This window comes from Pristis pectinata, chromosome 13 (assembly GCF_009764475.1).
Source record: "Pristis pectinata isolate sPriPec2 chromosome 13, sPriPec2.1.pri, whole genome shotgun sequence".
NCBI lineage: Eukaryota > Metazoa > Chordata > Chondrichthyes > Rhinopristiformes > Pristidae > Pristis > Pristis pectinata.
Window position 1 is genome coordinate 49,096,893 of NC_067417.1, and position 14,821 is coordinate 49,111,713.

Genomic DNA, 14,821 nt, shown 5'->3' on the forward strand with positions numbered 1-14,821 from the left:
CCAGCTAATAAACATTGTGTCAGCTTGTAGTTGCTCTTACCTTCAAGTCTTGAGCTACATCTAGAATGCGAGAGAGCTTGGCCTGATCATACTGCTCACCACGCATGTACCACTCTGCCATTGCGTGCATGATCAGCTGTCGGATTGAGGGGGATTGACCCTGTAAAATGCAAAAGAAACCTCACTAGGGGATATCATATGCATGCTACTAAATGAAAAAACTTTAAAAGATACAGTTTCATTTTTGGTTACAAAGACTATTAAAAATTCTAGTTTCACCACACTGAGGTTAAATCTGACAGACACTTTGAAAAACATCAGGCTTCATTCCTCACCACTACCACAGAATAGTTCTTGTTGTTGGCATCCATTCAACAAAGAGTAACAGTGTCTATTACAACTATTCTACAGACTGGTGGTGCATGTTCTCTTGTTTTAGAGATCAATACTAGACTTGCACGTCACACTACTCTCGTACACTGGATCTGTGGCCAATGCATGGATAGGTTGCTTTCTCCAGTTATGCTTCTGTTGTGCTTGGAGGAACCATTTTTCAGCACGTTAGTTTTCTCCCCACTTGCAATTTGTTCGTACAAGATGCTTACATCTTCCATACTGCATAGATGGCCAATCCAGAGCAGGTACCATGCTTGAGAAGTACACTCATGCAAGTAGCAGGTTGGGTTTGATGATGACCTCCATGTTGGTGCTGCTACCCTGCCACTAGGTGTCAAGGACGTGCCATGAGTAGCATTACAGAATGGTGTGAACTCTGATTCTGTGTATTTACAGAATTTAGTTTTCCACACAATGCATTTAAAAACCATTACATTAACTCTAGTTAAAAATAATCTTTTACAACCATTCCAGTCAATGAATTAAAAGTAATCATGTGCCAGTTGAATGCCTAACATTTCACAAAACTTCTAAAAAAAAATCCTTTGAGCAAAGAAAGCAAGCACAAAGCCACGATTCTTCCCCCCACCTCCCCCCCACCCCCACAAAAAAATTAAAGCTTACCTGTCCGTGCCATGCATAGTGCAAGATAATGGCAGAATTCGGATGATTGCCCAGGAAAATTGGCATCAGTGTGGAAATGAGCTCATGGCGCAGAGTGTGCCAGGTTGGGTTGATCTGGAGTAAGGCCAGTACCAACATATCCGGACAGTGTTTGATAGGGAAATTAAAGAGCTGTTTGACCTGCTCATATTGTCCTAGCTCTGAAAGACGTAGTAAGGTCTCAATGAGGTCCAAGCTTTTCCTGCATAGAGGATAAAACTGAGTTAGTAAAAAAAACAGACATTCAACCAGCAGCACGTTCCAGTGAACAGTGATCTCCCTTGAACAGAATGATCCAAATACCAAGCTACCAGATTTGCACACTTAAGGATCAAGAGGTAAAGATTCTAAACTGCATTTAGGCAACATAATGATTATGAATAATGAACAAATACTTCCGATCTACACTTATTCTCATCATAAAAATTACAGGAATTACCACATAAAACAAAGCCATTCAGCCCATCTCATTTATTTTGGTACATATCAGTATTGAAGTATACAGTACAAAGGCAGGTGAACTCAAATAAGTTGCTAGGATCTCAATGTAGAAAGGAACTGAGGATTTAACTGCTTATATCAGCTCTCAGCTGAGTGGTTTACTTTAATCGCATTGTCATCTTTTCTAACACTTATTTTCCCTTCTATGTCAAATGACCATTATAAATTATCCCTCAAAAGCCACATGGTAAAGAATTCCCATTTTTTAACCACTGCAAGTACTACCAAAAAAATCAAACTTTCATTTGAATGGACATGATCTCTAAATGGTTGATTCATTTCCTCTGAACTTTGCATTTGAACACCTCCATTATATAATCGTACAGCACAAAAACGGGCCCTTCGGTCCACCTCATCCATGCCAACTGTGGTGCCTATCATCACTAAGCCCATCTGCCTGCATTAGGCCCGTATCCCTCTACACCTTCCCTATCTAAGTAACTGTCCAAATATCTTTTAAACATTGTAATTGTATCTGCATCCATCTTCTCTGGAAGCTTGTTTCAGATAACCAACATCTTCTGTGTGGAAAAACTTGCCCCTTACATCTCATTTAAATTTCTCCCCTCTCACCTTAAACCTATGTCTTTTAGATCTACTCCCCTACCCTAGGGGAAAAAAATCTCTATCCTATCTATGCCCCTCAATTTTATAAACCTCTTTAAGGTCATCCCTTAGCCTCCTAAGTTCCAGTGAGAATGAACATAGCCTATGCAATCCGTCCTTTTAACCACAACCCTCCGTTGCAGACAACATTCTGGTGAATTTTTTCTGCACTCTCTTTTGTTACCACATCCTTCCTGTAGTGTGACCAGAACTGCACACAATACTGCAAGTGCAGTCCAACCAATGTATTGTACATCCCAACTCTTATATTCAATGCCTTGGCCTATGAAGGCAAACATACCAAAAGCTTTCTTCACCACCTGTGTCACCACTTTCAACAAGCTATGGACTTGAACCCTAAAGTCCCTGTACCTGTCCTACCAGAATCTGACTTCCCAAAGTGCATTACCCCACACTTGTCTGGATTAAACTCCATCTGCCACCATTCCACATCACTTTCCAGCTAATCTACATCCTGTTGCATCTTTAGACAACCTTCTTCACTATGATTCCACCAATTTTTGTGTCGTCTGCAAACTTACTACTCAGATCACCTATATCCTCATCCAAGTTTATATCCATAACAAACAAATGCTCCAGCACCGACCCCGAAGTACATCACTTGTTAAGACCTCCAGTCAGAAAACACCCATCCACCATGATTCTCTATCATCAAACCAATTTTGAATCCAGTTTGCCAACACGCCTCAGATCCCTTGTGTCAGAAGGTTAGGGCATGAGGGATCCAATCATAACCCCATCAAACATCCAAATTTTAGTGAAAAAAATCTCTCATTCTATAATTTCCCATTATCTATATGCAAGCTTTAAATATCCTTCCAATAAATAAATGCCCAGAACTACATTCAATATTTCAGAAGGCCTCAGCAATGTTCATTATTTATTGCTTTTATATCCAATGCCGCAGAACCAGATAAGTATATTTTGTAAAAACAAAATTAAGTTTGATTTCTGCCAAATTGCACAATTTATAGAATAACTAGATCCAATGCTTCCCTCTATTAAACAAAAGATGATTGGATTGAAGAGTAAAGGGAATATTAGAATAGTGATGGCACTAAACGGACTGGGGAATTTTAGTTATAAGGAGAGACCACCTTGGCTGGAGTTTTCTTCTTTGAAGCAAACAACTAACCAGAAATTTAATGGAATATAAAACCATGGGAGATTATATAGCATGAACAGAAAGGACCCATTTCCATTAGCAAAGAGATCAATGAGTGGGGAACACACTTAAGAATTTGTCCTCAAAGAATAATGTCAGTCTGAAATGCTGAATAAGTGTTGATCAGAAATACTCATTTACAAACTACATGAATGAGCATTTGAAGAGCCACGATCTACAACACCTGGGATCAAGAGCTGGAAAAAATTCACTAATCTAAATCTCAATTTAGCATGGACCTGATAGATTGAATGGCCTCTTTGCTATAAATTTTTGCAATTCTATAATATGATACAAGAAATCTTAAATACAGAGTCAGGAACAGATCCAAACATTAATGCTATGCGATCAATGGAGTCAGGTATGTTTTCCAAAATTGTTCCAAGGCACAACTTCGTAATGCATGCCCCATTCCTCTAAGTATACAGATGATCTATACAAATCCTGAACTTTCATAGCTCTGTGCAGCTACTGGGAACACAACTTTCATGAGAGGTACATACCATGTAGCAATTTCCCGGTTGTCATCCTCTGGAGGGGCTTTCAAGATGTCTGTCACGACAGTATGACATGGGTAGTCAGCAAAACAGAAGATATCTGGGTTCATTAATGAGTGTTGAATAAAGGAGAGCTAAATAAAAAACAAAAGGTGGTCCAATTTAGTATTTCAATTATATCCATGACAAATCAACCTCGGCTAACCATTTTTTATTTTAAAACAAAGCTTTCCCAATATATAACACCCAGAATACACACACACCAGACATCCTATATACTGCATATTTCATGGCCAATGAACTGCCATCTCAAAGCATTGCAAGTTTCAGAGCTGAATTTTCATCCCTTTCCAGCACTTTTTATAAAAACATACATGATAATTCTCTCCCTACGTCCTCCATAAATATTATTTGAAAATTAAACCATGGCATTACAGTTTTGTTTGTATTCCTATATACTCAGCTTTCTAAATCCTTTCCTTCAGCCTCAAAGATTCAGATCTATAACATGGTACCTTACGACTACTACCATTTGAAACAAGCATTTAGAAACACTTTCCCCTTTGCCATAATTTCTAGCCAGAGAGGAGGAAGGAGAAAGAAAAACAAAATAAAGCTGCTTTATAAGTCAAAAAATGAAGCAGCACCATCAATGCACTTCTCTTTTCAAAATCAGGTATTGATTTCCAAAGTCAACTGCATGAATGGAAAGTAGAATTCCCAGCCAATTTTCTAATAACATTTACAAAATTTTTCACAAAACTTAAATAAAATCAGTTAGTTTCAGAATGAAATTTCTTTTTCCTTTCCAAATCTCTAACGCTGCAGTAACAAAATTTTCCCTCCTCCTCTCATAAATCAATACAAACGCTTAATTCAATAAACGTAAATTAAATTATTCTCCCTGTGAATGAACATTTAAAAAGAAATGAGTTATGTAGCAGAATAAAACTATTTGAAATAAGAATCTAAATCCAAGAATCAAGACCAAAATGGGATATTTTAAAGAGTATTATCAAATTAAAATTTAGGCCCACAAACTTTTCACTGTGTATAATATCAATATTTAATCCTGTGAATAATGACTAATGCAAACATGTTAATTCAATTGCACAGACACTGCCAGTAGATGCCATTCATGGTACCACGATCAACCAAGCGCATTTTCCAATGTAAAAGCAATATGATACCTCTCAAGAAAAAGAGAGGATATTAGTTTGAAGACTGCTCATTTGGCTGAAAGAGAGACAAAATACAGTTAACTCCATCTGTTTTGCCTTTTATGATTGTTCAAAAAGTTGATCCTACAATGGAATAAGCAATATTAGACAATTGAGCCTGTTATGAAAACACATTCAAATGGTTATTGCCTTGGAAATTTGTCAACGTTCAAAGCATTCAAAAGTTTGCAAGGCATAATTCTTTAAACCAGTAATTGGTCAACATCATCTCCAATTGCCTTTGTTCAGTTAAGGCAGAGACAAGGTAATCCGCAGATCTAGGTTGGGTAGGGAGAGGACAAGCCAGGGTTCCAGTTTCTAATTTACTCAACAGCAATTTCATTTTGAGGAAACAGTCTTCAGCTTTAGTGCCCTTTGTATTTGAAAAAACTAACACCGAAGTTTTCTGCATCTGCACTTACTAATTTCTACATTAGTTCATTTTACTGGATGGAAAACTACATCCATGTAAAACACTAAAAAAGGTGAGCCTGGTCTTTATTGTCAAGTCTCCAATGAAGGATGACCAAATGGGAAACACACCCAAGAACATATGGCTACCATGGAACTATTTCTTAACTGGGGAAATTGTTAGACAGCAAGATTTGTATTTTGCCTTCCAAGGCCCCAGATCATTTCAAATCACTTTACAATGAAGTTCTGCTGAAAATGCAGCAAGTCACTTGTGATGTAGGAAATGCAGAGACTGATTTGAAAACAGCAAGCTTCACGACCAGCAAAGTGACAAAGACTGAATAATTTACTCCCAAGTGATATTGACTGTGGGACAAATTTCGATCAGGCCACCGGAGAAACCCCGTTCTTCTCCAGAACACCTCTAGAACTTTTAAAATAAAAATCTAAGGGGGCACACTGGCTTGACATCACCTTTGAAAGATGGTAACAGTCAGTGAAGCACTTCCGCAATACTGCGTCAAAAGCTTCAATGCAGATTTTTGTACTCATCTCCACAGTAGGGTTTTTAAATCAACATTCTCACTGAGAGACAAGTGATTCAGGCAATGCTAAAATACGTAGGCACAATGCTTTTTCTGGTGGGAAAGATTTGAAAATCAAGGTTAAATTGGTATCTCTGGTCATTACTGTGAACTATTATAGTCTCCTTGTGTTAAAGATCGAGGCAACAGGGAAAGTGCAAATATATTCACAAGGATGACAGCAAACCAAAGGGATACAATCATCAGTAAAGCCTTAACAAGCCAGGGCTCTTCAGAAAAGAGGTGCCCAGGGGATGAAATATAAAATATATATATATATATATATATATATATATACATACACACACACACACACACACATATAAAATATGTACGTAATGTATAGATAAGAAAGTGTCCAGCAAGTTCCAGTCACATGACTATACCTGTCCTTCTGCATGCTTCCATGGCCGGTAAATGAGATCAACAGGAAAGACTTCAATCCCCATCCCCTTCTGGATTCCATACACTGCTATTTGCAGGCCTTTGCTGTCACGAAGAATGAATCCTGGGTGATCCAGCTCGTAAGTCACCTCCTTAAAATTCAGGTTTGGATTCTAAGGGGTGAAAAGGAAAAAAAAAATCACTTATTTAAAAAACAATTTAATTAAGTACGTCTCAAATATAATGGATACCATATTTGACTGCATGGAAGTGGGAGAAATAAAAGTTTTATGGTTTTAAAAGGGAAGCCACAAATTCCTCAACACTGAAGGTTAGGAATCAGAAAATCCTTACAGTACAAAAACTATTTTGTAGTCTGTTCTAGATCTCTGCAACAACAATCCAGGAAAACCCATTTACATGCAATAGTCTTTCCCCTTCAGGTATCTAATTCTCAATGACTGAATCTACTTCCATTACCCTTTCACCTTGCACATACCTGCTCAATTCATTTTTCTATATTCTCCTGATAGTCTATCACTATTATCCTCTCATTTTCTTGCTTTTGTTCTATGCAAAAGTTTTTTTTAATGATACCACTTCCACCAAAATTCCAAATCATCTACATCCATTAAATTGCGGTCACAGTACCAACCCATGGGAAATACTGCTAAGCAATGATCACAAATCCATTCCAGCTAATTACTTAAAATGCTGGAAACGTCATGCAAGTCAGACAGCATCTGTAGAAAGAGAAGCAGCATTAATATTTGAGGCTGAAGATCATTTGTCAGGGCCCTCCTGTGACTTCAAACATCAACCCTGTTTCACTTTCCACAGATGCTGCCTGACCGGCTCAGTGTTCCCAGCACTCTGTTTTTATTTCAGATTTCCAACAATTGCACTTTTTTGATCTCTGACTACTTATTGCCTAATCAGTTTACTTTCAATTATCAACAAATGATGGTTAATGACATCGACAGTGTCACTAAGCCTCACTTAGTCACCAATGACCTCCTCATTGACACACAATTTGGAATTCACCAGAACCACCTTATCAAAGCATTCGTCCAAACATCAAAATACTTTCTCCAAATGTGACTGAACTTTCGGGGGGTGGGGGTGGGGGGAAGACAAAATCTAAAAGCATTGGTTACATTTTGGGATCTTGCAAGATCTTAAGTAATTCATACAGACAAGTTATTTAACAAAGTGGGTTGAGAATCTTCTAAATGGTGAGATTGCAGAAAATGAGATGCAGAGGGATCTGGGTCTCTAGTGGAACAAAAGGTTAGTGTGCAGGGAGAGCAAGTAATTAAGAAAGTTAACAGAATATTATGGACTATTGCAAGGGGAATTGAATACCAAGGTGGTTATCCTTCAGCTTGGGATCAGATTCAGTTTATTTTCCATTTCTGGAATCCAGGCACCACTAGAAAGGCCCACATTTCTTGCCCTTCCTTAAACGCTCTTCAGAAGGTATTGGTAAGCTGTTGTTTTGAACCACAGCAATCCTTCTAATTAAGGTGCTCCCACAGTGCTATTAGGCAGAGTTCCAGGATTTAAACCCAGTGACAATGAGGGAATGACAATACATTTCCAAGTCAACAAAGCTGTTTGACGAAGGGGAATCTGCAAGTAGTGGTGTTCCAATGTGCCTTCTACCTTTGTCCTTCTCGTTAGTAGAAATAGGTTTGGGAGGTGCTTTCAGAGTAGCCTAGGCAAGTAACTGCAGTGCACTTTGCACCAATGGAAGGAACGAGTGTTTAGGATGGTTGAACAGAAGCCAATAAAGCAGGCTGCTTTGCCCCAGATGGTGTCTGGTTTAACAAGCTGCTGGCCCCGCACTCATCCAGAGAAGCAGAGAGTATGCATCACGCCCCTGATTTGTGCTGCATAAGTGATGGAAAGGTTTTTCACTTGTCCAAAGGCAAGTCACGTCCACAGGGTACTCAGCATCTGACCTGCTCTTGTAGCCATGGTATGTGTGTGGCTGGTTCTGTTGAGTTTCTAGTCAATGGTGACACCAAGATATTGGTGGTTAGTGACTCGGTGATGGTAATGCCATTGAATGTCAAGGGTCAATGGTTAGATTATTTGTTGCGATGATCACCACCTGGCATTTTTGTGGTGAAAATGTTACTTGTCACCTATCACCCCATTTGAATGTGGTCTAGGTCTTGCTGCATGCAAGCATAGGCTGCTTCATTTGCTGAAGAGTTGCAAATGGAACTGAACATTGTGAACACCCCACTTCCACATGATGGAAGGAAAGTTATTTAAGCAGCAGGTGATGGTTAGGCCTAGGATATGCCAAGGAACTCTTTCAGTGAGATCCTGAGGTTGGGATAATTGATCTCTAACAACCACAACCATCTTCCTTTGCACAAGGTATGACTACAACCATTTGATGTCCATTGTACCAGAAGGGCTTGATGCCACACTCCATCACATGCTACCTTGATATCACCCTCACCTCAGGTCTACACTCAGCTCTTTGGTCCATGCTTGGACCAAGGTTCTGACAGCGTCTGAAGCTGAGTGGTCCTAGCAAAACCTAAATTGTTCATTGATGTATTTCATTGTGATGTGGTTTGTTGATGACAGCTTCCCCTGGTTGTTGATTGAGAGTAGACCAAACAGTAATTTGCCAGATTAGATATATTCTGCTTTTAGTGAACAGGATACACCTCCCAATTTTTCCACATTGACAAGGAGGCGCCAATGTTGTAATGGGTACTGGAACAGCTTGACTGGAGGAGCAGTCTGTTCTGGTGTGCAGGTCTTCAGCATTACAGCTGGGATGTTGTCCAACCCTGTAGCCTCCAGTCATATAGAACACTGGTGAGACCACAAGCAAGCTACTGTGTACCGTATTTGTCTCCCTGTCTAAAGGAAGGATTTTAAAGCATTGGAAGCAGTCCAGAAGCTTTACAAAACTAATGAGGAAAGATTGGATCAGCTGGCTTGTATGTGCTCGTTTAGAAGAGTAAGAGAGGATTTGATTAAAACATAGAAGAACCTAAAGAGAGTCTTAACAGTGTGCGTGTAGAGAGGATATTGCCTTGAGGAAGAATCTAAAGCTAGAAGTCACTCTTAAAATGAAGGCTTTTCCATTTAAGACAGATGAGGAGAAATTTCTACTTTCAGAGGATCATGAGTCTTGACACTCTTCCTCAAAGGACAGTGGAAGAAGTCTTTGAATATTAAGGCAAAGTTTCTTGGTTAGCGAGGTGGTGAAACATCATCATGGACAGACAGGAATGTGGAAAGTGGTGGCAACTGGATCAGCTATTATCTTATTAAATGGCAGGAGGCAGCTCAAGGCACCAAGAAGCCTGCTCTTAATTCGCTTGTATGTATATACTGATGAAGCTGACAAGTGCAGATTATAGTTCAAACTTTGTTTGAATTTAAGTGAAAATACCAAGTACAAAACTTGCAAAATTTCCTTTTTTTTAAAAAAAAGTTTAACACCACATAGCACATTTCACTCGACCATGAATGTTTTTTTTAAACTGAAATACTATCAACAACATTACAGCTTTTTCAAAGCATTTAACGTGTGCCTAGATTTACATTTACCACAATGGGAAAAACAGTGATACGCTCTTGTTTATGTTAACTTACATTGCAATCTTCCTGTGTTTGTAACATCACACTAGATGCACCAATTCTCACTCCTAACTACAAGGCTGCTGGACAAATCAAGTTCAAGCCACAACCCAGTTCCTATAGGTTATTAGCCAAAACAATTCACCTTTAATATGAAAAACTCAGGCTGCCAGAGAACAAATGGAGTGGAAAAGGGAACTGTTACTGCAGGTAGGAGCTAAGTTTAGAACCATGCATATAAACTGTCAGATTGACCAGAGGGCTGGTCTCGATTGCCCTGATGTTTAGCACATTGTAGTTCATCACAGAAAACTACAATTAGTTTCACATCAAGTACTGGAGTAGGCGACTAACACATCTTCATTGTTGCTACCTCAATGCCTGGTGTATGCATGCTGGAAATTGTTCAGAATTTTATCCCACATCAACTTTTCTGCCTACATTGCTTTGGAGAGATTATGAAAAGAACAGTTTTCTGGAGAGTGTATGTGGTCCAGCTATTACAAACAGAAAAAGGATACTCTCATTACCACTTAAGAAGTTCTGTCTCCAGTTTAATCCTTTTATCTGTTTTCTGAAAACATCACTGGATTTAAACAGCATTTCACATCATCCAGAGACCAAAAACACAGCATACTGCTCCCTAGGTAAGTGAATATATTCACTGTAGACAGTATGTGGTGGGCCGGTGTGTAATTTTAATAACCTACAAACAGGTAGGGGGTCAAACTTTTGAATCCAAGAGACAATTTTTGATGACCTGGAAGTTCACTGTTTGTGAGAAACAAAGGGACTGGCATCAGCAGATAAAAGAAAATCTGAAATAAATTCTTTATGAGGTTTGGAACTGCCATTGTGCATTTCACATTGCTGGAAGTAAATATACATCCTTCTTTAACGATTTCTACATTACTTCGTGACTATTTCTAAGAGAATAATTAGCTGTAAAACGCATGGGACAGCCCAAATTCAGAAGTCACTATATACATCCATGTTTTTTATCCAAATTTCTATAGCCCCAAAAAAGCACAGAAACAAATTAAGTGCGATACAATACAGAAGCTGGAACATACCATAACTGACTGCATTGGTGACAAGGGAAAGGTGAAAATTTCATCATTCTTGACTTACTGGATTCAGATGTTTTGATTTGCAAAGAAGTCAAAACCTGCACAAAGCCTTGTTATGTACAGTTTGATTTTATAAACTGTTCAGACCAATTTCCACAAAGCTCCAGTTATAAAATCAACTTTCCTATCAAAGGTCACTGGCCTTTAGCAAGTCAACAACTCAAGATTCAAAAACAGCATGAGCACAAGAACAAAGGACTCCCATGAGCTATAGAACAGTACAGCACAGGAACATGTCCTTCAGCCCACAATGTCTGTGCTAACCATGATGCCAATTTCAACTGCACATTTACCTACACCTGGTCTATATCCCTCAATTCCCCACCTGTGTGTCTGTCTAAATGCCTCTTAAACATTGCTATTTTATCGTTATGTCAGCCAAATCTTCAAAGTAAATATAAATCATAAAGAAGCAAATTTGGTCAAAGGCAGTTTCCTACTTAAAAACAATAGATTTAGCTGCATCTTAAATGAGTAATTAGAGAAACAAAATTACTCCTAGCCCATTAACTGACAGACTGTACAAAAATAAGTTTTAAATTTATACATATTTCTCACATCCTTCTTTCACATTCAATAAAACCAAATTAATGTCACTTACAATGTCGTCACTAAAATTGCAATTAGATGGGACAGACTCCAACAGGCAGCATAGCAGAAGGTCCACAAACTCACATTTACCAAGCCCTATTAAATAGTCTGAACAAAAGCTGAGAGTGGCTTTTCAAAAGCATTGGACCAAACCTTGCACTATGGGCCCCAAAACATCTTGCAAATTTTCACATTTATACTACTTCCGTTTTCTAAACATAACATTTACTCATCTTGCTTGGACAAACTTGATGGATACTGCGGGGAAATCAAAGGCTCCTTCAGTGTGTCTTCAGAATTGTTTTGTTAATGGCACTGTTGTATTTGTAGCTTGCTTAAAACTACAGGTTTACATTCAGTCTCCACCCAGCAATCAGGTATCACTCACTCATTAGTTTCAGAAGTTTTATCATCTTTGTAGGCTTTGAACAGAAAATGACAAGATTTGTGAACGTGGCATCACCACTAATTTTATTAACAAGTGGGTTTACTTGAGGGGGTAATCTCTTAATCTATACCCATCCAATAGCAATTTAATCCCCATTAAAAATGCAGATTCCTATCCATCAGTTAATAGCAAAAGACCAAGTCTGAAGATCATTAGTTCAAGTGCCATCTCAGAAATTCAAGTATAAAAATATAGACTGAGCCTCCAATACAATGCTAAGGCCATGCTCCAGTATTGGAGATGGCATCTTCTGTTAAAGCAAGGGCATTGCTACTCCCTCAGGTGGACACAAATGATTCCGTGGCACTATTCTGGAGAGGAGCCAGGTCAATGATGAACTTAACACATTCCTCTCCACAATATAAAAATATGATCCTGTTATCAGGTTAGTTTATGGGAATTTATTGCAAGCAAATTGATTTAAATTTGATGTAAATTGTTGATTGCAACTAAATCAAGACCAGATGAAGGATTCCCACCCAAAATGTGGACTGTCCATTTCCCTCCCGACCTGCTGAATTCCTCCAGCAGCCAATTTGTGCTCAATTCTAGCAACTGCAGTCCCACATCTCCAAATTGTTGATGTTTCTTACATTATTGTTCTCTAGACAACACAGAATTCAACAATTTCATACAAGTATTTCCCAGCATTTTCTTTTAGTTCTGATTTCCAGCAAGCAGTTTCCTTTGGTGATTTCAGTGAAATTATTCTGCTTCCTGAAGCAAATCTCATCCTTGCTGATCATCACCACAAGATCACAAGACAAGGGAGCAGAAGCAGGCCATTCGGCCCATCGAGTCTGCTCCAAGGAAAGGGAAATAGAAATGAGAAATGGGGAATGGGGGAAGAAACAAAAAACTAGTCTAATCCCAATTTCCGGCCTTATCTCCATATCCCTTGATATCCTGACTATTTAGATATCTATCTATCTCCTCCTTGAACGCCCCCACTGCTGTACGTGGCAAGGAGTTCCACAAATTCACCACCCTCTGGCTAAAGAAATTTTTCCTCATCTCTGTTTTGAAACTGTACCCTCTAATTCTAAGATTGTGCCCCCTGGTCCTGGACTCACCCACCAAGGGAAACAGCCTAGCCACATTTACTCTGTCCTTTCCTATCAATATTTTAAATGTCGCTATGAGGTCTCCTCTCATTCTTCTGTACTCCAGTGAGTACAGTCCAAGAGCCGACAAACGCTCCTCATACGTAAGCCCTTTCATTCCTGGAATCACCCTCGTAAATCTCCTCTGAACCCTCTCCAACGTCAGCACATCCTTCCTAAGATCATCATTCCTGTTTGTCATTTAATCTCTGCTGCATTTCATCCCATCAGATCTTCCCCCCTTTTTTTGTTAAAAGATCTCCTCTCCTTCCATTTTCTCTGCACTTTGAAACCTGTATCTAAATTCTGATTAAAGATCAATCTAAAACATTAACTGCTTGCTTCCTCATGATGCTCACTGACTCACCAATGATTTCCCGCATTTTCTATAGTTTATTGCTGTAATTTGTTGTTATGGAGAGGACTTTTTTTTTCATTGGAGCACTGGGGAATGAGGGGTCATCATGTAGAGGTGTATAAAAGCATGAGGGCTATAGATAGGGTGAATGCACTCAGTCTTTTTACCTCTGAATAGGGGTATCAAGAACTAGAGTGCACAGGTTTAAGATGAGAGGGGAAAGATTTAAGAGGAACTTGAGGGGCAACTTTTTTTTAAAACACACAAAGGGTGGCATCCATGTGGAAAGAACTGCCAGAGGAAGTGGTTGAGACCAGTACAATAAAAATTTTAAAAGACTGATGGACAGGTACATGGATTGGAAATATTAAGGTTATAGGCCAAACACTGGCAAATGGGACTAACTTGGATGGGCATCTTGGTCGGCATGGACCAATTGGGCTGAAGGGCCTGTTTCCATGTTGTATAACTAAAAATTAAAAAGGGCAGGAATAGATTCTAAATGTTCTTGAATGCAATGCAGTCAGTAAGATAGGGAAGGCAGTGGTTTTATCAATTGAGCATGTTGCTGTGATGGAGAGAGAAAATGACCTGGAACGATGAATGACAGAGTCTGTTTAGAGTTGAATAACAAAGATGCAATTACATTACTGCGATTATTCTATACATCGCCAACTAATGGAAGGGACATTTAAGAGCAAGCCTGCAAAGAAATTGTACAGATGTACAAAAGCCATGGAGCAGTGATAACTGGGAACTTCAATTATACATGGAACAGCAATATCATAAGCAGCAGGAACATCCTAAGTGTGCTCAGGAGACCTCTCTTAATCTGCATGTTTCTGACCCAATGAGAATGGCAGCATTTGGTGAACTTGGTTCTGGGTAATCAGCCAGACCAAGTGGAGCAATATCTAAGAAAGAGCGATCATAGGTTTGAAATATTAATGGGAAAAGATGTAGACCACCACTAAGTAAAGATTCTGGATGGGTTAAAAGTTTATAAAAAGGGGGAGGAGAAAGATTAGGTGTATTTAAAGTAAATACATCATCTGGTCCAAATGGAATACATCCTAGCTTGCTGAAGGATGGGAGAAAATTGCCAAGGCCCTAGCCGTAATATTT

At 39.0% G+C, this 14,821-nt stretch overlaps 1 protein-coding gene across 4 annotated transcripts in view; it reads right to left on the reverse strand.

Moving 5' to 3' along the window:
* The window catches only part of cnot1 (CCR4-NOT transcription complex, subunit 1), a 156,652-nt gene that overhangs the window by 99,209 nt on the left and 42,622 nt on the right, over positions 1–14,821 (reverse strand). For all 4 annotated transcript variants that reach the window (XM_052028159.1, XM_052028160.1, XM_052028161.1 and 1 more), the window contains 4 exons: positions 6,454–6,624; positions 3,856–3,983; positions 1,021–1,261; positions 41–160 (listed from right to left, as the gene is read on the reverse strand). In XM_052028159.1, coding sequence (XP_051884119.1) covers positions 41–160; positions 1,021–1,261; positions 3,856–3,983; positions 6,454–6,624 — 660 coding nt within the window. The remainder of the gene's footprint in view (positions 1–40; positions 161–1,020; positions 1,262–3,855; positions 3,984–6,453; positions 6,625–14,821) is intronic.